Source organism: Gavia stellata, chromosome Z, assembly GCF_030936135.1.
Source record: "Gavia stellata isolate bGavSte3 chromosome Z, bGavSte3.hap2, whole genome shotgun sequence".
Taxonomy (NCBI): domain Eukaryota; kingdom Metazoa; phylum Chordata; class Aves; order Gaviiformes; family Gaviidae; genus Gavia; species Gavia stellata.
In genome coordinates, this window is record NC_082637.1 from 21,950,941 (window position 1) to 21,975,836 (window position 24,896).

Here is a 24,896-nt window from a genome sequence, read left to right on the forward strand (position 1 = left end):
CTCACAGAGATGTCGCGGTTTGCAGTTATATTACAATGGGAGGTGCTGTATAAATGCCGGGTACGTTTTAATCATCAGAAATAAAATGATTCTTTAGAACAACCTGTTAACACACCTACAATTAAAATCCTCCTGCACTGAATTTTCTCACATTATTTTATGGGCTTGCTGGTTTTTATTCAAGATTGTTCACTTTATGGTTAATGGCACTGATTAACTTTTTTTTCCCTCTCTTTAAAAAACCCAAGAAACAAAACACTGAAAGATGTCAGATTCCTATACAAGGGGGGGCAGATTTCCCAAAAAAGGGCAAAAAAGTTTATCTTAAGAATTGAATGACCTGCAAAACCAAACATCAGCTATGCCTTCCCAATATAGTAATACCAGACTCTTCCTAAATACTGCGACATGAAATAATAAGTAGCAACAAAAAACTTTTGACATGTATATCCATATTTGATAGATCAAGCAGACATTACTGCATTATAAAAATTCCAGTTTTGTTGTAAAGCTTGACATCATTCTTACTGACCTTCAGATTAACTATGACAACTAGGCTTACTGTGTACCCTGCATCAATCCCTAGTCTGCAAGATCTTATGTTGGAAACAAGAAGGTAAAAAACTTTTTTCTGAATCACATTTTCCTTTTCATTTGAATAAACACATGTGAAGAATGTTTATCCTGTAATCTACGGCAAACAATTCTTTAACTAGTTCAAACAAATACAAACAAAACATAGTATAGGATTTAGCACCTTTGTGTTTACTTAAGATGCAAAGCAGTTGTGATGTTTTATTTTAAAAACAGATCCTCTTTAGGTAAAAATCTGACTATACTTGGCAAAATTTAAGATGCATTGATTCACAATTAGTCTTATCTTAAAACCAGCTTGTCCTCATTGTTCCTAAAATATAGTGCATATCCTATCAGTTTAAGGGAGGTGATAAATAAATACTTGAAGAATGTCCAGGATCTTGTGAAACAGTGGCTATACAGACATCATAGATCAGGGAACCGATAGGTGGTCAAACTTGTTCGCAAGGAGAGATCAGGCCCTACGTGTTGGTCTGATCTTACTCCCTTTGAAAACAAAGTCACTGGATTCAAATAGTACTAAAGAACAGACTCTGAAACTCTTGACTTGGTAACTTACCAGTACGTATGCAATACGCCCTGAATAATGAGATCTTTCAACTGGCAGTAAAAACTGAAAACACAGTTCTGAGTATAGGGCAATGCCAAGCAGGTAACTCTTAAAATGGAGATTTAATTGCTGCCAAGAGTCTCTGAAGACAAGAAAAGCCCACGGGATATTTATTATGGGACTAAACTGCACAAGAGTGCGAACACCTCACATCTTACATGCAGGCTGAGTTGAACACGGACTTAAAAACAGTCAGTAGAAAACAGCAGGTGTTTGGTAAGGGCAGTCAAAGCAAGACAGCAGAATTCTAAAAAGGCATAAGCTGAGTCAAACACACTTATTTTCCAACTTTAAAAAAATCCTAATTGCAACTAAAATGATTAAAAGGTGCTAAAATATAGATCATCAGCTCCTTTTGCAGACATGAAAGTCAAACCCAGCCTATTTATTTAATTAAAACTGTCTTCTTCTCTCTCATTGTACATGTAACTCCACAAATACTCACAATATCAGTTGATGACAAATATAAATCCTGAGGCAAGACAGCAGGCTTATTAATTTGGCTTTAAAAAGTAACTCCAGAAATGTAGCTACATACTGTTTGCAAACCAAAATCATGAAAGAAAGTGTCTTTATGAATGGAGCACGTGGATACTCTGTTTCAAACTGCAAAACACACACAGACCAGATACCAGCACATAGTCCTCGGCTAACACGCATCCTCAACTTTCACGAAGGGAAGGATGGGCGGCGCACTGGCTCAGAAACACGCCTCTGGATCTAAGTGTCTGTGGTGACTATTGTGACGGCACCGCGGTCCTGAGTGAGAACTTTCATAAGAAATCGCGTTGTGAGAGCTGTTACCATTACCGTTCACAAATAAAATTCCGCCTGCAGCTCCCCTGGAATGAAGAACTACCTTTATCACCTTTTGCTGCTACTTTCTACACCGTCTTCCTAGGAAAGATCCCTAGTTCAGAATGGGATGCTGTGAAAACAAAGAGCAACCGAAGGGATCATCGCCGGCAGCCAAAACCAATCTGTTTTCCTTTTAAATTGAGACGCACAGGGAAACCGTGTTCCAAGACCTGCAGCGCTTTCACAGCTTGTCCTGAAATTAAGAGAACTGCGTACAAACCACAACAAAGGCCTCCCCTGCACCCAAGCGCGGACAGGGAGACTGTTACTTCCCGCGGCAAGTCTCTCAGCCCGGGGCTGTTCCACCCCGCAGACCCCGCCGGCCGACCCGGGGGTGCGCGCCCGGGGGAGCCCCGCCGCGCCGCAAGCGCGACCTCCCGCGGGGCTGCCGCTGCGGCTACGCCGCCCCCTCCCGCCCCGGGCTGAGGCGACCCCCGCGCCCGCCCCGGCCCCGCGCGATGGGAAGAGCCGGGGCGGCGGGGCCGGGGGCTCCTACCTTGTTCGAGGCCATTTCGCTGACGGAGTGCCTGGTCTGCAGGGTCTCCAGCTGGTCCAGGCACCAGTCCAGCTCCTCCAGGGTCTCGCTGGCCAGTTTTTGGTAGGCCTCCTCTGCGAAGAGACAGGGAAAGGCGTACTCAGTTCGCAAGCGTTTCACAGGGCTAACGGCGAGCTCCAGCGGGTCCATCCTCCGCTGCCCGGTGCCCGCACATGAGTGCCGCTCCCTCATATTGCCAGCCCGGGCAGCGGGCGGCGCGGCTCTGGCCCTCCGCGGGGCCGCGCTCCTCTTCGGGACCACCCGGCCGGCAAGCGGCGGCACCGGCAGAAACTTCCCGCCGGCCGGGAGCGCCGCCTGCCTTGCCTCGGCCTGGCCTGGCCTCGCCTGCCCGCCCCGGGGCCGCGGCCGGCCGCAGCGCCGCCCCCTCCGCGGGCGCGCAGCAGGCCGGCGGCGGCGGGAGGCCGGGCCTGCGGCGGCGGGGCGGCGCGGGCTGGAATGAATCAGCGCGGCCGCCGGCTGCGGCCACCGCGCTTCCTGTTTTCGCAGCTCCGCCGGCGGCAGGGCTGCTGGCGGGGGCCCGCCGCCTCCCCGCCGTGGTTTCACTCATCCACACACCCCACCCCCCCACCCCCCCCCGGGAGCCGCCGCGGGCTGGGGAGCCCCGCAAAACGCGGTGCGGAGCCGGCCCCGGCCACGCTGAGCTGTCGTCCCCGTATTTTCTTGCCTGCCCGCAGGGGTACCGTGAGAATTAATTGGTTAATGCTCATAAAGTGTGGGGAAGATGTAAAAACACGTGTAAGTGCTCGGGATAACGATGACCTGCCGACCTGCCGAAGCACCAGCTGCTAAGGGAGCGTTCAAATAACTGCGGTAGTGTTTGCTCTAACCCCTAAGTATGTAAGCAAGAGAGTGTGAGTAAGTTTTGGAACTGGACCCAGCAACACACTATGGGAAATGGACCTAATAACAGTATGGGAAAGTCAGGGTTTAATCAATACTGCTCTATCTCACATTGGAGTTCACGGTCTCAAAACTTGCAGAAGTTTCACGTACAGAGAGGAAGACATTCCCTTCTTCAATAACTCCAACAGCAGGAGATCTGTTGGTATGCAAATAATTTCAGAAAAATAATCCCATGTCTAGGGTGTGAGCCTCACCTACAAAGCCTGGCTATTTTTTTTTTTTTTTTTCTGGTGTAGATCAGAAGGGGCAAATGCGTCTCCACACTGAACTCAGAGCTGAGTTTTAGCCCAAGCATGCTGTCTTGCGAGCTGTGTATCTGAAACATCAAGTTTTGAAACTCCTGGCATGCATGCTTCTGGATCACCTACGTGCAAATCTAACTCCAAGGTAGAGAAACGTTTGTTCAGTGGGCTTGCTATTGCCTTCTAAAACTTCTCCCTTAACTTGTTTCACATCAAATTAACCTTATTTTCCAAATAGGAGACAAGCAAAACATCACGCAAACAAATGAACTAGAACTCCCTTTTAAACAAAACACCCCAGCATGAACTACTGCCAAACAGCTCAGTGCGTTACTGTTCAACATCTAGGATACAAGATTCATATCTTTTTACATTTCAGAACACATGCTCAAAAACTTCAGGTTCCTCCACAGCTGTTAAACTTCACATACTTGTGGCTATTGCAAAAACACGCCACAATTTTGAATAATGTCCATTCACCTCTGGAAAAAGGCAATGAGAGATGAAGCAGTTTGGATTGACATTAATTGGCAGAACCATTTACAGAAAATTCTGCAGCGCCTGCCTGTATCATGATTAACCTGCCACTTCAGCAAACACAACACTAACCAATACTCAACAAAAACCATCCCCATTGAATTGTAAACACTGTCTTTCAGACGTGTTATACTTACTATAAATGCTATCTGATCCAAAAGAATTCCCCTGGCAAATAAAGTCAGGATTTTCCAGCCTGTTTATCCATCAAAAGAGAATCTGTGACTTTCAGCCACACATCAGACATCACAGCTCACTAGTTCTTGAACATGGTTAGTTTACTGACCTCACAATGTAGATTTCATCAAGATCAGTACTGGAAATAGAAATAACTTTGTTTATAATATGTTTGTAAGTGTACTGTGTTAAATGCTTTTGATGAAGCAGAGATGCGGTTAACATATGCATAGTTATCTGATGACCTTATACAATGATTTCATTGAGGATCAAATGCATAATGAAGCGAGGTAAAACGAATATGTATGATATTTTGTTGCTAGCCTGTAGCCTTCAGCGGTTCTTGAAAATCAGATACTGGGAAACTGTGTTTTTCTTCACAAGTAAACATCATCCCTTCTAACACTTAAGGGAGTAAGAGGGTAAGGTTTTTCCGAGAAGTATGAAAACAACAGAAAAAAAAATGAGGGATACCATATTTAGGTAAAAGTAATACAACATTCAGTTTGTTATTTCTTTTAAAACTTATTTTTCTTGTTATCCATGTAGCAATAATATATATTACCAACGGCACCTTACATTCAGGAATCTTTATCTACTATCCACCTTCCCAGTATATCTCAAAGCACATTAGAAACCAGAATCCATCACTCAGAAGGAAGTCCCATCATCCTTAGGATGTTTCTCACGATCTATTGTTTCTGACTCCCACAATTCAAGAGTCTGTGGCTGCCATGGGCACCCGACTGACCGCTCAGACTAAGTAAACTTCCGATGGCTAACGCTCTGCTAGAGGCTTGCTGGACTGAGGGAGCACCTCCTGCCACTTCTCAGATGGCAGAGCCATCAAGCCAGCCCTGATAGCTTAAATGGAAATAAAAGGGTTTCTAACAGGTGACAAAGTACCCATCAAAGGAGCACACCCGCTTTGTTCCTGCAGTTCTGAAGGTCAGAAAAAATGTAGGAAAGCTTTTTTCTGAACAGTACGGGAGGTCTAAATTTGGCCCACACTTTTGTTGTTATACAATGTGGTGGAAAATGTTGTCGAGGTTAACAGCTTTTCAAGTATGACAATCGGTCACCACTAAGCTAAGAATAAAAAAATTATTATCAGCCACGCAGCTTTGACAGCCTCACAACACTGTTTCTGACCTCTGTGTTACCTCTAAGGTAGCACCCTGTAATTATTCCCAGACAGGACTGATCTACTAATCAGGTTTTTTTGGTATAGGCACATGACCAAGCTTCCCCCCCATGACGAAGTCCTAAAACAGATTAACTTCTGTAAATGAGAGGGGCTTTGAAATTTCAAAGGTTCTTTTTATAGCTCATTACGCTTTATGAGAGGGAGAGAAATACAGTTCAACACCAGTTGCTTTAACAATTTGCATGTTATTTCATACATGCTTTTAGAAAAAAGGAAGTGACAGCAAACATTATCTTCACAGTTCACAGATTACTACAAACAATTCCACCACATGTAGTTTTCAGTAGGCTAGCAGAAAGAAAAAGCTCAGCCATAATCATTTGGCACTGCACACCTAATTTTTTAAAAAGGGTGTTCTACTGTCTGTTTCTAGGAAAGACTTGATCCTTAGCACAGTTCCTAACACAACATCAGAGATAGCTATACTTGTACTCACACCCTTATTCGGAAACAACCTCTGTTCAAAATTTTCAAAGGGAAAAATTACTATATGGCAATAATTAGGAATAGTGTCCACTTTACTTACAGTTCATCATGACTTTCATATACAGTGTCCTACTATTCCCAGAGAACAAAAAGCAATGCTAGACTCTTCTACTAGTGCTCAAGTGTATTTGTACTAAACTTCGCAGTACTTTAAGGAATTTCAGTACAGCAGAAGGAAAAGGTAAGTACAGATTCTCCATCATTGTCTGATAAAATGAGGTTGTCTGAGTGATGCAAAGAGGCTGGAAAAGAGTTGACTCAGCAAGCGCACAGCCAAGGGCTTTGACCACTGTGTTGCCTTAAAATGGAAGTGTCTTGGACGCAAGACAAGGTCATCGCCGAGCAGTGACGTGATACAGATAGGCTTGGCATGTATATGGTCTTTTTGAGGGTGCAGGCAGCTGGAAGAAGCTCTGGAAACCTCCAGGCTACTTTAAATGAAGACAAGCTCAAGATCTACTGTGAGACTCAGGCCCTGGACATCTTCCCTGAATTTTCTGACCCCCTTTTCACTCTTCTACCTAGTGTAAGCTTGACGTTTGGAGCAACAGAATTGCTGGGCCAAGAGTTTCAGTTTCTCTTACTACTACAGCATTTCAAAAAAATCCTTTGTGGTTCAAACCAAGAATTCTTCTGTAAATGAGGATGTTCGTACTTACAGCCTTAACTGATGGCCTATATATTGAAGTGACACATTTTAGTCATTGTTCGCACCTTCTATTAAACACAGCCATATTAACACTGATTCAGCTTAGAAATAGCATGTTTTCTTAGTCAGCCATTTTACAACTAAAAAAAATAATTATGTTTTTAGTTTTACTGAGAAAATCGTTAAATATTGTGACTTTAAAGGCTACATTATGGAGTGTTCATATGTCTTACCGTTGATGAAATTTAATTATTAAAGATATTTTTGTTTAATATCTAGAAATTTGCGGACATTGCTACAGCAGTTTTCTCAGAAACTGTTCTGATAGTCCCACTCTGAAAACTCACTTTCTTCCATGGCAGGAATCTCTCCAAGTTTCCACTCTAGTGAAGAAGAATCCTTTGTACCAGTTACTAACTTTATGCATAGATGGACTGTGTCCAAATGATCAGGACTAGTCTTCTTTCAAGATGTGATGATCTGCAGGACTCTCCCAACGTACTGCTTTATACAATGCCAGCAGCACCAGCCTTAGGCTATGGAAACTGCCTTATCTCCTTGAACAGAGAATGTAGCAATCTCCAGGAAATAATAGGAGCAAAGTGATAAAGTCCAGTTACGCACAACTTGTCAAAATATTTGACTACACTTACATTATAAAAAAGGACCCTATAAAGAAATACACAGACAAAACACACATTAAATGAGGATCTAGGAAAAAAGGTGGGGTTTTTCCTCCAACATTTTGTATTCTTCTCATGGTCTCAGAGAAATCCATATATACCATATAACAATCTCCCTATACCCCAATACTGTATTTCAAGGCCAAATGTATGAACAACATGTGTTTATATTCTCACAAAATCAAGTAACAGGGAGGCTGCAGATATCTACGAAGAAGTTACCAGGCTCTTGGAACAAGCCTGTTATAGTTAGTTCAGAGTAAATAAGGCACTTTTGACTCTTATAAATATAGAAGAACTGTATCATTAAGCTCTCACTATGTAGTTCAGTTTTACTGTGTGGGGATGGGGATGTTACTTGTGCTGGCTTCCTCTGTTTTTTTTTCTGTTAAATATTCGGTTCACTTCTTGGAAAAATCTTTGGAATGAAGTTACTCATACTGATATAATTTGCTCTAAAGTCTAAAAGTATTTCTGCATTAAGTATTTTCAAATGCATCCTAAGAAACAGTCTTGCGATGTCAGAGTAGTACAGCAGACTATCAGAAAAGTATCTTTCATTGAAGCCAAGCAGGAAAACATACATTCAGTACATACAGCACGCTTAAATAATTCACTGCTTTAATGACAGGGCACATCAAAATGTTTGCAGTATGAATGTTTAAATCCACTCTTTGCTCTTATCAAATATCCAACAAGGCCAAATGAATGTTCTTCTGTTACCATGTACCCCTACCGAGTGCTCCCTTCCCCTCTGATCACTTTGGCAAAGGACTAGTACATTCCTTACTTCACTGCCTGTAAGAATCTGCCAGAAGGACCACTGTCAGTCACTCACTGGTGAAAAGAAGCAAGCCCTTCCATCAAGCAATCAACCTCGCTCACAATAAAGAAAAAGAGGAAACGCCTTGATTTTCAAGGAGCAAAATGTCCTTTGTATGCATTTTTATTGCTTTCTTTTCATGAATAAACTGCATTTTGAGAAAAGGTCTGTCTGTTTTTTAAACCTCTTTTTTTGCCAACAGTTGTAATTGCGTTGATTCGGTACTCTGAGGCTTGTGGGCACAGACTTCAGTAACTGATTCATTGCTCAAGCTGCTTTCTTAACCTATTTCTTGTACCACACAAAAAATATTTTTCCTAGGTGAGAGGATGTATCCTCAAGATCAGTCCCCCCCTATCAAACAGTTTGTTTCTGAGGAGGATACTGCTGTCGACTCAACATAATGAGAGAAGTGAGAGATTTTCAACGTAGAACAAAATTAGATGCAACAGGCACAAAGTGAAACACAGGAGGTTCCCTCTGAACATCAGGAAACACTTTTTACTGCAAGGGTGACCAAGCGCTGGCACAGGTTGTCCTGAGAGGTTGTGGAGTCTCCATGCTTGGAGATCTTCAAAAGCCCCCTGGACACGGTCCTGGGCAATTGGCTCTAGATGGCCCTGTTTGAGCAGGGGGACTGGACCAGATGACCTCCAGAGGTCCCTTCCAGCCTCAACCATTCTGTGATTCTATGATTAAATTAGCAATTGAAAAAATAAAAGCCATTTTGGCAAAAAGTAGGTGGTTCAAATAGCCACGCTGTCATGTTTGCTGTTCTGTAATAGCCTCTGACCCTAGTAGAAGGTATCAAAGGACATTACATTGTCCCCATAAGGATTTTGCTGAAGAGCTCAACTCATATATATTATTCTGGGCATTATGATGAAAACAAGAAATACAAATCACTAAATTTATATGTGTAAAACTTTACTGTTAAAAAGTCCTATTAACAATTTTTGTTTCCTACTTTCTTAGAACATATGATCAGAACACAAAGGAATAGCTCAAGTTTTTGTCAAAAAAAAAAAAAAAAGCCCATTAGAAACCATCAACTTCACTTTTAAGCAGATTACTGCTGTTTTCGTCTGGGATGTCAATAGCTCCAAGACCCAGAAACTCTGTTCTGTCCCAGAATCTTTATTACCAACTGGAACTTGTTTAGATCAAGACAAAATGTGAAAACTGGGAGCCCTGTCTGGGAAAGAATATCAGGATCCCTGTTTGGTTCTGAGAGTTCTGCAGAAACTTATGAATACATATTCAGAAATCACTGCAGAAGAAAATAAAAATAAATATATTTCTAAGTACCAGAACTAACAAAGTCAGTTTCCCTAAGGACGTAGTTCTCCTGGTTGATTTGACTTCTGATCTTCACGACACCCAGCGGTGCAGCCTGAGCTCATGCTATCTTAAAAAATTATAAATGCCAAAGTTTAGAAAAAGCTTCAGCTGGTCTTTGCCAAAGAAACCTCAATAGAATTCCTGGTGTCTGGTAAAATGGCAAAGCCGAATGAAAGCCTTCCAGGAGTTGAGGCATTCATACTGTCTCTTCTCCATCCAGATCCTCTGGTCTCTAGCAAGAAATGTGCTCAAACTGCAGGTTCTTTTCTTAAAAGACAGTGTTAATAGGCTCCTCTATGAAGTTGCCCATTTTTACACAGCTTATATTTAATACATTTCATAAATCACTACCTCACTATCAGATTTAGCTAACAGTGGTCAATGATTTCAAATGTTAATAGGTGGCTGTTAGTAATACACACCTATTTCCTAAGGAAAGCACTGTAAAAATGTACCAAGTGTTTCTGGTGTTAGTTTTAATTTGAACCAGATTTGCATAATATTGATAAGATAAACTGAATGAACTGATGGCAAGAGACAGAAGCTGGAGATAGCTTTATTTCAGGGCCCTGGAGACTGCAGGAGAGAGAAAACCTCTCAGCCTTGCCCCAGCTGGGTAGCAGGAAGCCTCCTCTCTTTCCAACAAAGCGAAAGGAGAAATACAAGAACACGCAACTTCCTTCATCTTCATTCCTGAAAGCAGCAGAAAGGGCAGCAGCAGGAATGAATTTTCCTCCTTCCCTTTTATGAAACTGCTCTTCCCTTCACACCCAATTAGCTGGGGTGTATTTACATGGCACAAAAGGGCTACACTTTTGCACTTGTCCCTAAACTAAGAACACAGACAACCAATAAACATTGCTTTTAGCTTCAATACTTTAGTTTTTAGTGCTTCCTTCTCAGGTCAAGTGATGTCTGAATCAGCCTTTGGGCTAGCAGCACACTCCGTATCACTGGACTCTTGTGCCCTACTAAAGATAATGGAAAAATGTCAAGGCCCTGTCTGAATGGATACTCTTGACGGATTATTGCCAGTAAGTAGGTGCTGAATCAGACCCTCACTCTATAACATCTACAGATGACCTACTGCATCTGCTGTAAAATTCCACACTCATCGCTGACACTACTGAAGAAGTGAATAATCTTTTTGCCTATGAATTATAATACTAAGGAGGTGGATAAACGTAAGTTTGGTTTTAGTAAGATAATTCCAACAGAACCTTTACTGTTATCATAAATATTTTTATAACCTTTTTTGTTTTGGTGTCATTGCTTACTAGTACATTCAAAATATTATTAGAATAGTGCCCAAGATCCTCATTCAGGATTAGATGTCATAAAAAAATAAAGACTGCAAATATGTCAAAACTGTGGGTCTTCTCCCCTCGTTTTTGAAGCGCAATCTCACGTCCTATTTATGCTGGTTTTAAGATAATACTGTTTCCACTGGTTTGATTTTTGGCTCTTGCGGAGGAACACAAACACTCCTTTGGAAGTCAGATACACCTCACTATTATCAGATTTATGCCATAGATAAGAAACCTACAGTTTAAACTGAATGAACTGTGTTAGTCATACAATTTCTTTACACTGGACAATGAGTCAATCATTATTTCTGCTACACTTCTGTGTCATATTGCCTCAGGAAATTATCCCAGAGGCTACTAACCTTCGAGCTGACATTGTAAGTATCAGTCACTGTTTCTGTGGCTGTGAAAAAGCCAGGCTGGGAGACGGTTTGTTTTGGATGACAGGTAGGCAACGGACAAACGTCATCCAGCAAAACCACAAGACAGCTCAACCTGCTCCTCCATGCGTCAAGTTGAAAACTCAACAAACACTGTGTCAGTCTTTCCCTTACAGCAAATTTCAGCTCTTTCACAATATTCATTAACAGATCATTTCCCTGAAACATACAGAAGGATTTTTTTTCCCTCATGTTTTCTTTTAGAAGCCCCATGCCAAACACTCGGCATTGCTTTACGTGGTGCCACACACTTTCATACTGATTTTTATTTCATACCTAATTTTTAGGTAGATGAAGTAAGAGAGATCAAAAGTAGGGTAAGAACAAAAAGGGTCAGGTGAGATAGACACATTACAGTAATGATTAATCCTCCTCATTCTGGAGGGGGTTTTTTTGAGAAAGATAGCCCAACACGTTTTCTTCTCCTCCCATGGATATAGGTCCAAATTAGAAGTGATGGGAAACTTTTTCCCAGGCCAGAAAATTTTTGAGATTTAAAAAAAACCCAAAACATATACATATCCTACTCTACAGAAGGGTAACACCAAAATGGGTCAAAGGTGTGTTTGTTTTTTTTTTTTTTTTTCCCTGAAATGCAATACAAGAAAATCTTATCCTAAAATAGCCTGATTATTATGCAACTGTCCTGGAACAGAGAGGGTTCAAAATTTTGTACTAGTTTCCCACATCCTGTGTGAGTGTCCTGAATGCAGGGTTGTTGACTATTTTTGAGGTGGGTCTGTTGATTATTTTCTGCTCAAGTTCTTCTGGTATGGATAAATAATAAAAGGGAAGCTTCTCTCCTCCCGGCCCTGCAAATGATCAGCATCTCTGTGGTTCAACTCTTTACTTATTTATACGAAGTGGAGCAGCTCCAAGAGAAGATGCTGAGATGCACACCATGACTGCATTGTTTGAGATCCCTCCCCTTCCTCATTATCATGAGGATGGAGAGATACTTCAGCCTGGGAATGCCCTTGTATTGCTATTCTCTTAACACTCTCTAAGGGAGCTCAGAATTTTCCCAGAGTACACTTCAGTGATACAAGGACACCTCCACAAAAGTTTTTGCGTTTTGAAAACGATTATTTTCCAGTGAAAAACACAACTCAGATTTCTGAACCTCTGAAGATAATCACCTACATTTGGCAGTCGGACTGGGATCTGAGCAGAGGCAATTGCTATAGGTTTCATAGTGCTACCTGGGGCTCATGCAAATTTTCCCGGAGACTGAAGGAGCCTTAACAAGCTCACTAATTATTCCTCATCAGTGCTGCAGAAGGAAACTAGGCACAGTAAATAATCAAACACTTGTTTCTCAAAATGTTTAATTTCCTAATAGCAAGAAAGAGCACTGTGGAATAAAGATCTGTACTTTGTGACTCAATTCATAATTAAAAGCACATTGTCCTTAATCTTAGGACACACACCTATGCAAAGAGACAATTTCAACATGTCAAGAAGTTCTCTTCCTTTTTTTTTTCCCTGAAAGATGAGGTTTGTTAATCATCTTTTAAGGTTATCTTTACCGGGTGAGCTAGAGCTGTCCCAATTTCAAAACATCATTTCTGTAAGACTTTCTCATCTACATGGGTTTCAGAGGAAATACTGGAACATACCTAAAGAAACACAAATAACTGTGTTTTTCACTATGGATAACTTACTTCCTCTTTGTGCACAATCTTGTAGCTGGACCCTATAGCTCTGTCCTGATATCCTACACAAGAACTGCACTGTGTGTTCTAGGATGCAAAACCAATCAGAAGTCCACAGCATTAAGTGCAAAACTACTGAAGTTCTGCAACTCAAGGTATGAATATGAAGGCAGCAGTAATATACAGACATTGCAGTAAGAGACTAATCAGTTGTCCAGGCCTGAGTGATCTGGTAAAAGTAATCTGTGGGTTTTCTGCCAGCAGGGAGGGTTTAATCAAAGGAAATCTCCTCTGTTAAATGTTGTCAGGAAACAACCAGCTTTTTCCTAATTCAGATGTAGTCTACATTTTTTTTATTCTGTTCCACCTTCTACTAATAACCTCTCTAAACAGATAAAGTATTTTGCCAATAATTACAAATATTTTTCCCACTTGCAATTTAGAGGACCATTTCTAATTTTGTACGTTTACATAACAACATTTATCAACATTTATTACAGCAAGGTTGACCTTAATAAAGACTATTTCTTGTTGAAAGTCAGAAAACAGTCATTCAGGATGGCTGCTCATTGCCCGGGCCACAACAGGTCTGGACTGTTGCAGCTGCCAGCAGGCCCTTGACAACAGTGCTGCGCAGCTTTCGCAATTTTTAAAGCCACTTGAAAGGGGCCATTATTACCTTTTGAAAGAGGAGCAAATAGCACTTATTTTAAAACAGATAATAATAATATTGAATCTAATAAGAACTTTAATGCAGTACCTTCCTTTAATGGTGTAAGAGTGGATTAACAAACCGTATCTAAATTATATCCACTTACATTATACTCATTTTGCTTAACACTGATACACAAGAGTAGCAGCATGGCATTTACAGATAGGTACAGTGCACTGCACAACTAATAATAAAAAGCTATATAGATTATAGGACCTACCTGAAACTACAAGAGCAGCTTAGCCATGAATGTTTTTCCAGGCAAGCCAGCAGTATCTACGAACACCAACTTCGTATCTTGACAAGTGTATCATAATATTTTAAACTGTCAGACATGTGACTGCCTACTAACTACTGAAGCTTAGCATTGATTTAGAGGAAAGGACACCAACTCCTGATTTAGGAGCACCTTCTCCTGCTGCACGTTCCTGAACACACTGTGTCAGTCTGACCCAACATTTCCTTTGAGGCCTGACAAGTTCCAAACTTCTGGTAAAATGGTTTTCTTCTGCTTGGCAAAGCTTGCTTAGTCATCAGTTAGAACCAGTTTCAAAAGCACTGGTTGCTTCTTCATAGCATGTTAGCTAATTTTAAATTAACTAGATTTATGTGTGTAGTTCGATAAAGCAAGTGACGCTGTGCCCAGGGAAATCAGCACTGGCTTTTTTGTTGGGGTTTGGTTTTTTCCCAGAATCTATTTGGCAACTTTCTATGTTATGGACACTTTTGTTTTTTTAAAAATATATATATAGAGAGAGAGTTATTATGTATATTCATATATAGCATTTTTTTATTAGTAGTATATATATTCATATATATAATTAGTTTTTTCCATGCTAGTCATACTTTAATAAACCTCTATCATCTATGATAAACGTTTTTATGCACCTGAGCACATTTGTCCTTCCAAAACCTGTATCAAACTACCTGGTGCTCAAACATGCACCATGGAGAAATGTCTTCTTCCACCCCAGCCCAAATCTGCTCAGTAATAGCCCCTCGCTGTAAATTACTAAAGTCACCACATTGCTGGTAGAAAAGGTTTAAGAAAGCTAGTACGCTTGAAACAAGAAGAGCTGAGACAGCTCAAGCTGTTTAAATGCTTATCTGAGCTAAATTTGCTGATTTTGTCAAGAGCATGATAGGAAGCACACACAGAACTTTCTTGCTTCACTGCGAAACAAATTTGGGCAGTAATTTTTAGCAGCCTGTAGTAATCTCTGTGACAAGAACCTGAAAGAGGACATCTGCCAACAGCTTTATACAGTGATAGTTCCCTAAAAGTTCAAGAAGAAAGTAAGACCTGTGGTGCTCCTCAGTTCTCAAGTTCCCAAGTCTCAAGACTTCAGCTTGAGAACAACTACGCTTGCTGCTCTATTTATTCCAAAGAAAAGTAGTTACTTCTCACAAACTGACACAATGAACATTGGTAGCTTTACTACAAAGTTGTTCCTGCAACCCCATAAAATCTCTGATATATATACTTTATTGTACAGCTATTTATTCAGGAACTATTAAAAACATTTTCTCTCTTGCATAATTCATCTATATTGATAGAACAATTCTTGGTTACATCTGAGACTACATGGAAAGAGTGAACATCTTTTATCTTTTCACCAGAATTACCTTTAAAATTTAAAATATTTTTTTGTTTCACAAACCATCTCTACAATCCAGAAAAGATGTATAAAAACCAGGAAATTAAACTTTCTGAGAATTCATGTATACACCGGACCTTTGGCTACAGGCAAAGACACATACTGTGTTAGTATAAGTGAGTGGAAGCAATTCACAAAATACTTTTGGTTTTGGATGTCTGCCTACATTTAAAACTTTTGGTCAACCTCAACCAAACCTAGCTGAGGTGTAGAGATTTCAAACATACTAGATTCTGGCAAGTTTCTTGAAAGTAAGTCACCAACTATAGGAAAAATCCTTATTAATGCCTTTACTGAGTGAAGAGATGTAGAGTATGGTCACTGTACCTGCAGAGCATACAAAAGCTGCAAAGGAGAGAGGGCTATGCATTGGTAGAGAAAACTTCCACTGGCAGTTATATCTGTTAGAAACAAAGGAATCTAAGTCAGACATAAATCCATAGGAAACCAAGCATTGTTAAGCCTGCTGCTCGCAGAACTATGTTTTCTAAAAAAAATCTGACTAAACGTTTTTCATCTAATCATTTCATGCTGTCATTGGAGTTTTTTTCATGTCATCACAAGAATTCTGAATAGTGTTTTCATTTTTGCCAAATGAAATCAATGAGAGTCCTGAATAACCTTTCTTTTTCTTTCTTCCCCTTACAAAATCCAGTTTTAGTACCCTACATGGATGTGCCTGCTTCTGTGATAATATTGACTGCGGTGGTGATACACACATAGAGGGTGCCCGGCTTTACTCTGAGCTCTCACAGAGACTTCGCTCACAAGAGAAGGAAGGCAGTTAGGAGGGAAAATAATCTTTTTATTTACAAGCTGATAAAATATGGCAAAGGCAAACATGAGAAAATATAGGAAACAGCAACAGCATTTTCATTTCCATAAGGAAAGTAATTCCTAAGCAGATAAGGTATTTTCTTCATGTACTAATGCATTTAGTGTCGGAGTTGTGCAGTTACGATACAAGCAAATTCTTTCAAGTAACAGATACAAGAAAATGCAGGAGCTGGCTGTACTTTCTGTACAAAACTGACCGCCTAAGCCTTTTTTGTGGTGTTGGTGCTGAGAAGCCAAGAACCAGCGGTAAAGAACAGATGGTACAGCCATTGTACGAAATACGGCCTTTATTTTAAAACAGAAACCAAAATACCTAACTCAAATCCTAATTTAAGGTATGAGTGAATGGAGCTCCTAAAGAATCTTCTCATCTGACAAAAAAGTGGAATAAATTGAAAAAAAGTTCTTGTAATTTTTAAGAGAGTTCTAAAAAGCAGAGGGGAATCGCTGGTCCCTCTATGTGTCTCCCAGCGGTTACTGAGAGGGTGTTGGTGAGATGTCACTCTTGTCCTTGGCAGCCCTTGCTTCAGTCCCAAAAGTATAAAACAAAATAACACAAAGTTTGTATATATCATGTTTCCAAGAATGGATTAAAAATACTTTGCAGAGGACAATATAAAAGACACAGAACCTCTAATAAGTAAAAATCAAAGCAGAAATGGAAAAACTCAATATGATGTAAAAAATAAAACACAAAATTAAACCATGGAAGTAATCCAAAACCTTTTTTTTTTTTTAAAGAAAAAAATGAGTAATAGTTCTAGTCCCAGTAACAAAATTAATGTGTGGACTTCAACATTGCCAGTGATTGCATTTTAAAATCAAAATAAAACGTCTTGAGTTCTGGCAGCCAACACCATTCTTCTGCAACTGCAAATGAACTGCAACAGCACCAGCAACTGAACGGAGCAGAGCTCCTCTACACGTTACTGATGACATCAGCCCCCGTAAAGGAAACACAAGTCTTTCAAATTTTGTCAGGGAAGAACAGACATTTGAAAATATTTTCAGTTAAAATGCAGGTATTGGAAATTAAGCTAAATACCATTTTTAAACTGTATCATGTGTCTTTTATATTTTAAGGACTTCAGTTCATCTTTAAACTTGGGCAAAAATGCAGTACTGCCAATTGTTTTTTGAGGGGAGAGAGACTGAATAATATGGAAGAGGAAAGCAATCATTTGAAATCAGGTATTGCGTGAACTAACAGCTACTTTTTAATAGGAGATATAAAGACAGTGAAAGAACAGATTAAGAAGAGGCACAACAGGATGGGTGAGTGACATTCTTCCAGAAAGAGGCAAATGCAAGTAACTTCCAGTGAGGGCAACCCAAACTCATGGTATCTTTTTAATTGCAAAGGAAGCTCATGCAATACGTGAAGGAAAGAGACACCAGCAGTCAGTGCATCTCCAAAAGTAAGGGGAAGGGAAAGGGGAAGCTCCAAGGAAAACATGTGGATCCCTTCATTTCCACCTGCTTAGTCTCTGCTGGGTACCTGTGCAATAAAGAATTCATGCTAAAGGTCCTTAAAAGAAGTATCTGTTGGTTTTGATGTCAGCGTACACACCAAGATTCTGGTATGTACCAGAGGCAAGCCTCCGAGGGGAGGGATTAAAAAACACCAAATACAGTTTATGATGAACATTTTGTTTGATTGTTTTCAAAGTCATTGTTGTAGATAATGAAATTCAATGAAGTATATATGAGCCAACTGAAAATGAATAAGATTAGTTATAAAATGAGAAGAGATACATAACTTGGCCAGACTCCAGAATGAGACAATGAATTTTCCAAAAGAGAAACAGAAGAAAAAGGGAAAAAGTTATAAACAGAAAAATAGTCATTAGATAATAAAACTTTTCAACAGAAAAAGAACAGCAGTTAAAGCCCCAGCTCCAGTGAATTCCAGTGCACAAGTCCCACTGATGGCAATAGACCAGAATTTCACTGAAGAGCCACTCCATGGAGTTGTCAGAAGTGAGAGCAGGAGTGATGAAAAGAGATGGTAAAATGACAGTGCTCGTTCTGTTTTCTTTTTTTAGGATTTGAAAAATAAGCTGCTGCTATATGCCAATTTGTTTACACCTCACCTTTTTTTTACTAAGGGTTTCCAACAATTGCCATCCAACATGCAACTAATGTTAGCTCTATTTATCTAGAACTCTTTTTTTTTCCTAAAAGATACTGAAAAATTACTAGTTTAAAGGCTACTTTTGGAAAACTTCCCATGAGAAATACAGTGTACAATGCATATGAGTGTGCAGAGCTGCTTTTTGTACCATCTGGAAAATTGCATATCATACCTTTGTGCGGAGCTTCAGACTTTTGACATTCGACATTGACTGTTTCAAAAGGAATGTTTACTTAGTAGAAACACTCATAGCAAGCTAGTACAAGTAAAGTAGCTGAACCTTCTGCCATAAGAATTACTAAATCAGGCTTTGATTATTAGGTAAACTCTCTTAACCTCTGTGACATAACTAATGTAGCACTCTAAATCGCATCTTTATCTTAATGGATTTCGTAACCTGTTTTAACCTTAAACACAGTGTTCTCCTTTAAATGCCATTTGGTCTAGTGTAAAGAAGGACATTGTTTTTTTAAGGCAAGAAGAGTGTTCTCTGCTCATGGGTATAGTTTTAACACCTTATCCTCTAAAAGACAGTAAGTCTCCACAATGGAAAGTATAGAAAAATAAAGGGCTACATCTTAACCAGTAGGTGGGTATCAGTGATTTTAGTAGTGGCACGCTGATTTACTGTAGCTGAAGATTTGACCCATAGCTTGCATTTGTTTACACAAATGTAGTAAAATATACAAAGACAACTGAATTCAAACTTACGAGTAAGAAGCTAAGTAAATACGTAAAATTAGTCAAGCAAACATGACAAGCCAGGTATTCCTGTAAGATTAGAGAAGTGGTCAAGGTAATGGAATGTACAAGGCAAAAACAAGTGTTTCACATAACCTGCAAAGTTATCTTATAATAACACAAACCTTGAAGTGGCTCATTGTCAACAGAGAATGGTTTACACAAAGAGAAATACAGAATATCGCTTTTAAGAGGAATCATTTTTTCAAACTGTATGATTATTTACTTAGGAAATAATTTACTTCAACAAATTTTTATTATATTTTTTTTTTTTTTAAATAAAACCAAAGAAACAAGTCAGAACAAGGGAATCAGGTCCCCAAAGCAGCTCAAACCATGGTTGACTGCTGGCTGCACCAGCTTGTCCCAGCTTAAATGGGGCTGCAATTTTGAATTAAAAAAAAAAAGTTAGATCTTGTGTACATCAAGCCCTAAGACATTAGGTATTGTAAAGATTTGACCTCCTTGCCTTGTGAAAAGCCATGCACTGGATCATGCAGTGATTTCCCATCTCTATGAGAAGAGTACATCTAGTATGCTGGGGCACACATAACCTACATCCTTGCATCTTGTTTTTGGCATGTCAGGATGTGCAATTGGGAAGGACAGATGGGATTTCTGCTACTGGCTTGGCAGAATCCCTGAGTTTGGTTCAGAGCTGGTGGCCCTGCTTGCCAGGTGCAGGCAGGCAGTGAACTGCAGCTCGGGCTGCCCCCGTGCACCTGGCATGTGGAGACACAGAATGGGAGAGACTGTGGTGGTGTGCTGGGGAGCTCATGGTAGGAAGGTAGGTCCAGCATATGAAATCAGACAATCTGATTTCCTCCTCTGGTCAGGTTCAGTGAAGCCGGAGCACATGCATCTTTCAGTCATCAGAGTTGTGCATTTTTTCCCTCCTGACAGAGGTACTTCTCCTACAGAATTTCTGTCCAGTAAAACTCTGGGCACAACTCTTAACTTCTTTTGAGGTCAGGTGTTTCATGACAAAATAAAACCGAAGTGTGAAGAGTGCAGTGGAACCACTATCATTTGCCTTGTTCAGAGCTTGGTCTAATTCATAACACGGCAAAGCAACAATTTTAAAAAATCAATTGTTTCTGACTGAAGTTTTGTTTTGAATGGAAAATCAAAGCGTATCAGCTACCTTATGCCGGATAAACTTTGTTAGTATATCATCACCAATAAACAAAATAGCACTTGAACATCAGGGAAATGAAAAGTGCAGGACTGAAGGGATGGTTCCACACTACTGGTGTCTGGTGACAATGCTGGCATAGGTTGTTCTGTCCTTGCTCTGATGACTGCAGTCATTGTTAGCCATCTGTGTGCTGCTCTTCCTTTGGGGACACATGGTGATGTAGACCAGAGGACCAGACTTGTTAAAAATAACTCTACAAAATCCAGTTATTTTTAACCTGGCTAAGTTCTCACCAGTTTATTCTGTGCCTTCATAAATAATAGCACTGGCACAGATGAGGAGATGGCCCCAAGGTAGGAAAGAATGGCTTGGAACAGAGTATAGATCTCCTGATGCTGGCACTGTGGCCAAGGTATGTGGAAATGCAGTCTCAGTGGAATGACCATTCACCAGCAAAACACAGTCTCATTCCAATTTAAGAATACATATTTTGACCAATAACAGACTAGTGACAATAATTTTGTTTGTGGGCTCGCAAAAAAATGGTTCATATCAAAGTACAACTCTGCACCTTCAGTGAAAAGTACAACATTGGGGGAACATTTGCTAAACACTAGCCTCTTGGTTGCCACAGGAATAGTTTTCTAATAAATGGGAACTTGTCAATCCTTGTGTTACAAAATTAGCCATACTCAGACTGATTTTGTAAATGCTAACTCTTTAAGGTAGAGACCAATAAATCTTGATATTGGTACTTTAAAGGTGATATAGCTTTAGACAATTGCCAGCTTTGACTGTGTATAGGTAAAGACTTAAGTAGTTTAAAATCTTTGAGTTCTTCCTTGAGGACTAGGAGAAATAAACTCTCTCCCATCCCTTTGTGTTGAAGAAGAAAAATATCACAGCACAGCCTAAAAGAGTATGTATAGATCAAGAGTGGGAGAAGCACATAAAAAGCGTTTGAAGACAAGAAGACAAGACACATTCAACTGACCAAAGAACTCTAATGTTTCTACATGTTACAGGTCACAAATCTGAACTTGCACAAGCCTGCTTTTGAGGACACTGCTAAAGTTTAATAAATATCATGTATATCGGGATCTAACAATTCTTCTAGCAATCCACACAGTGCACCACAACTACTCTTGCCATCAACCTCCCCGTGCCAGCAAACAGGTTTTTAGATTTAACAGAAAGTCACAAGAATGACTGGCAGAATATGACAATCATTAGAAAAGCAAATGGAAAGAAAAATTACTCTGATTAATTTCCATCTATTCCAAAGAAACCTAAGACTATAGCTGGAAATGAAGATCCCTTTCTCAAGTGCTGCATGTAGCTTGTTTAATAAACATACAAGAAGCCAGCCAACAGGAAGCTCAGCTTGCCGCTGCGGACTAATGAAATGCTTTGAACTACAGGCAATATGCACACCCAAATTACATACTGCAATACTCACAATATTTGAGCTGCTCCACAATGCAGAAGCCAATTATTCTTGGCAAGCATCCTCATCATGCCTTCCAGCTCCCCATCATTCACATGTGGAGTAGTGCCACATCAAAAGAACACAACCATAAATTCTATAACTCCTTACAGATGAGGATCAAGTGGAAAAAATACTTAATCTTTTGGAGCAAGTAAGATTTTGAATAGACTAGCATTCATCTGCTCAGAGGTGTTATCAGTATAGCTCTCTGCAAGAAAGAAGAATAGCTAAAAGTTCAGTTTAGATAAACATGATGCTTATCAGTCTAATAATGGCTTTTTGTTATACTACAAAGCAGTAAAGTGAGGCAATGGGAAATATGAATTACATTAAATGAAAAAAATAAATTATCTAACTTTTTATGGACTTTTCTTGTACATTTCTATAGAGGTTTGGTCACTGGTTGGTGTCAGCTGGATTAATTACACATACTATAAAAATTCACAGCAAATTAACAACTGAACTTGAAGTCTCTAGTGCTACTTACTGCAGAACATTGGATTAAGAGACAGTCCGTGACCTAAAATATGCATATTCCAACAGACAGAGAAGCACATAGGGGCAAAATGAGTTGCCCAAGTCTATACTACATACCTTGTTCGCTCTACAACTGTGACCAGAAGGCAGGTCTCTGAAATGCAGTCCAGGATTCCACCCAGGAACCAAACTGCCCCAGGAGTGATTAAAAATGGTTCGCAGGTACACTATTTTCCTTCATAAAAAAAGAATAATTTTGGGGTACAATTTGACTTGTAGCTCCAGTTACACAAGAATCGTTTTGGGGCAAAATTTGACTTGCAGCTCAAGTTAATATGGTAGTGACGACAAGCTCTCAAAGAAAATAAAAGACATATCTAACTCCAAGTGTTCCATAACACTGCACCACCAAGGGCTGTGATACTTGAATGACAGTCTTCAATGTACCCAAAAGAGCAAAATGTTATGCTTGGGAAGGGAGCAAGTGTTCCATTTATATCTGCTGCAATAAATAAGAATATAGGAGCTTTCCAGTTGTGGCAGCTAGGGAATCAAAGAATTAAGATCTGCTTGCTTATCACAAGAAAAACTTTACTGTTAGCAAAACAGTTAAGTGGAAGAAAGAATTCCTGAAGGAAGAGAACGTGAGAAGAAATGCAATCTCTATAGCATTCAGAGGGAATATGATATACTTGCTGAGCTGCCTGTGTGCTAACAAAGGCCACAACTTGGTGATATAAATACAATTAGTGGCTTACAATAGAGTCATCAGCCAGCAGTTCTGCGTCAGGCCTGAAAAAAAGCAAAGTTTGGGCAAATAAAAGAAACCCATCCATGCCACACAGATAATTTTAAAGGGGACTGTGCAATTAGCTGTGCCAGAAAATAAAACTTATTACTAGGAAAGCAAGGACATCAAGATTATAAGCTTTTTATCAACACAACCAACACAACAAAAGCCCTCAGACGCTTGGGCTACGCAACCAAACATGACGCAAAAGCTAGATGCTGAAAGAAAAGTATTCCTAAAGGAACTTCTTCTCTCTTGTTCCATGGAGAAATTCGAAGTGCAAGAAAATATAGTCGATTTTCTCAAATTTTGTAATATTTTTCTTAAGTTCTCAATTATAATTTCATGAGAAACAGAGTAAACTTATTTCAGCAAAATTCCTAATGTTTGCTAACACCTGGTTTTATATTTAAATATAAAACTATACTTTTATAATATATCACTTAAGCAGGCATTGGCTGTTGGATGGGGTAAGAACACAGTGAACTCAGCAGCAAAGCATGAGGCCAAAACCCAGGTGTTTCTTGGAACCACGGACTGTATTCACCACAAATGCAGCTCCTAACAACTGAAACTGGTCCTGAGTCAAATAACTGGAGATAGAAAGTTTTATATCCTATTACAAACTCCCAAATGATTCAGTCCTAACACACACTAGGGCATAGCTAAAGCACATTCCATGGGATTAACAATTAATATTTTAAATGTCTTTGGAAATTCACAGACAACTGATACCCAAAAGAAAAAGGCTGTCATGGGGCAGCACAGAACCACTGTATTGACACCACAACTCCCACAGATGACCGCAGCAAGGGGGTATGTCCTTAGATCCTCACACTTGGCGATGTCCTGAAACAAGACTAAGGTTAATCTTCCTGGACTCTCAAATTCACTCATAGTTTCTCTCCTGCTTTAATACAAATGAGAGCAGTTTTGTTTTATTCATTATTTGAAATAATTCAGTTTACTTCTATTTACTATTTTAGATGATCAAATAATTCAGCTAGTATCTTTAACAGTAGTTTCTTTCTAGCATTAAACTGAAATCACAGTTCTAATTGCTCCCAAAATTCAGCAGCAACTTTAGGATTCTTTTACTATATTTTCTTCCTGCTTTTTCTATAGACCATTGGTTTATACTCCCTACACATAAACTACAAAGGATTTCACTGCACTATTCTATTTTACAAATGCCCATTGAAAAGCACTGCGCAATCAACCCAGATGAGCATTTTTTATCACTATAAATACAGCGGTGTAACGACACTTGGTTAAAGTCTCTAACAGGCATGAGCATTCAGAACCACTTACCCAAATTCACCCCATCCGCAGCAAGAAAGTGTGTGAAGCCAGTCAGTGGTGGGACGTTGGAGAAGAATCAAACCCTTGCCCCATGCTGTCATTTAAAGATGTGATACCAGAAAGTGGTTTATCACTGTGCACCTGCATGCATAAATTCAGACTCTGCCCTGTCATGTCTTACTCAGTATATAAGCCTCCTTTACACAAACACCTAATTACAAATCTCCATGAACATCCGTGAGTAGTGTGTGTCCGAGTTTAACACGAATTTCTCTGTAGCCTTGATTATAAATATCTTTTAAAAGGATTTTAACTTCCATTATTCAGCCTTTCTTTTGATGAAAGACCTGAAATCCAAATTCTCGCCAAAGAAGTACAAACTATTCTTCAAGTTCCTGCGTGCCAGCCACACCATGCGCATAATTTGCTTTCACAGAAGACTATTTCTGCCTTTTTATCTGTTAATTAAACTATAATTAAACAGAGAGAAACTATAGCACAAATACACTTTTCTAATTCCACATGGTGCCTCCTTCACTCTGTGGAA

At 39.8% G+C, this 24,896-nt stretch overlaps 1 protein-coding gene across 4 annotated transcripts in view; it reads right to left on the reverse strand.

The window, feature by feature from the left end:
- PDE4D (phosphodiesterase 4D) overlaps positions 1-24,896 on the reverse strand; it is a 418,379-nt gene that overhangs the window by 45,953 nt on the left and 347,530 nt on the right. For all 4 annotated transcript variants that reach the window (XM_059833973.1, XM_059833974.1, XM_059833975.1 and 1 more), the window contains exon 6: positions 2,562-2,674. In XM_059833973.1, the coding sequence (XP_059689956.1) occupies positions 2,562-2,674 (113 nt within the window). The remainder of the gene's footprint in view (positions 1-2,561; positions 2,675-24,896) is intronic.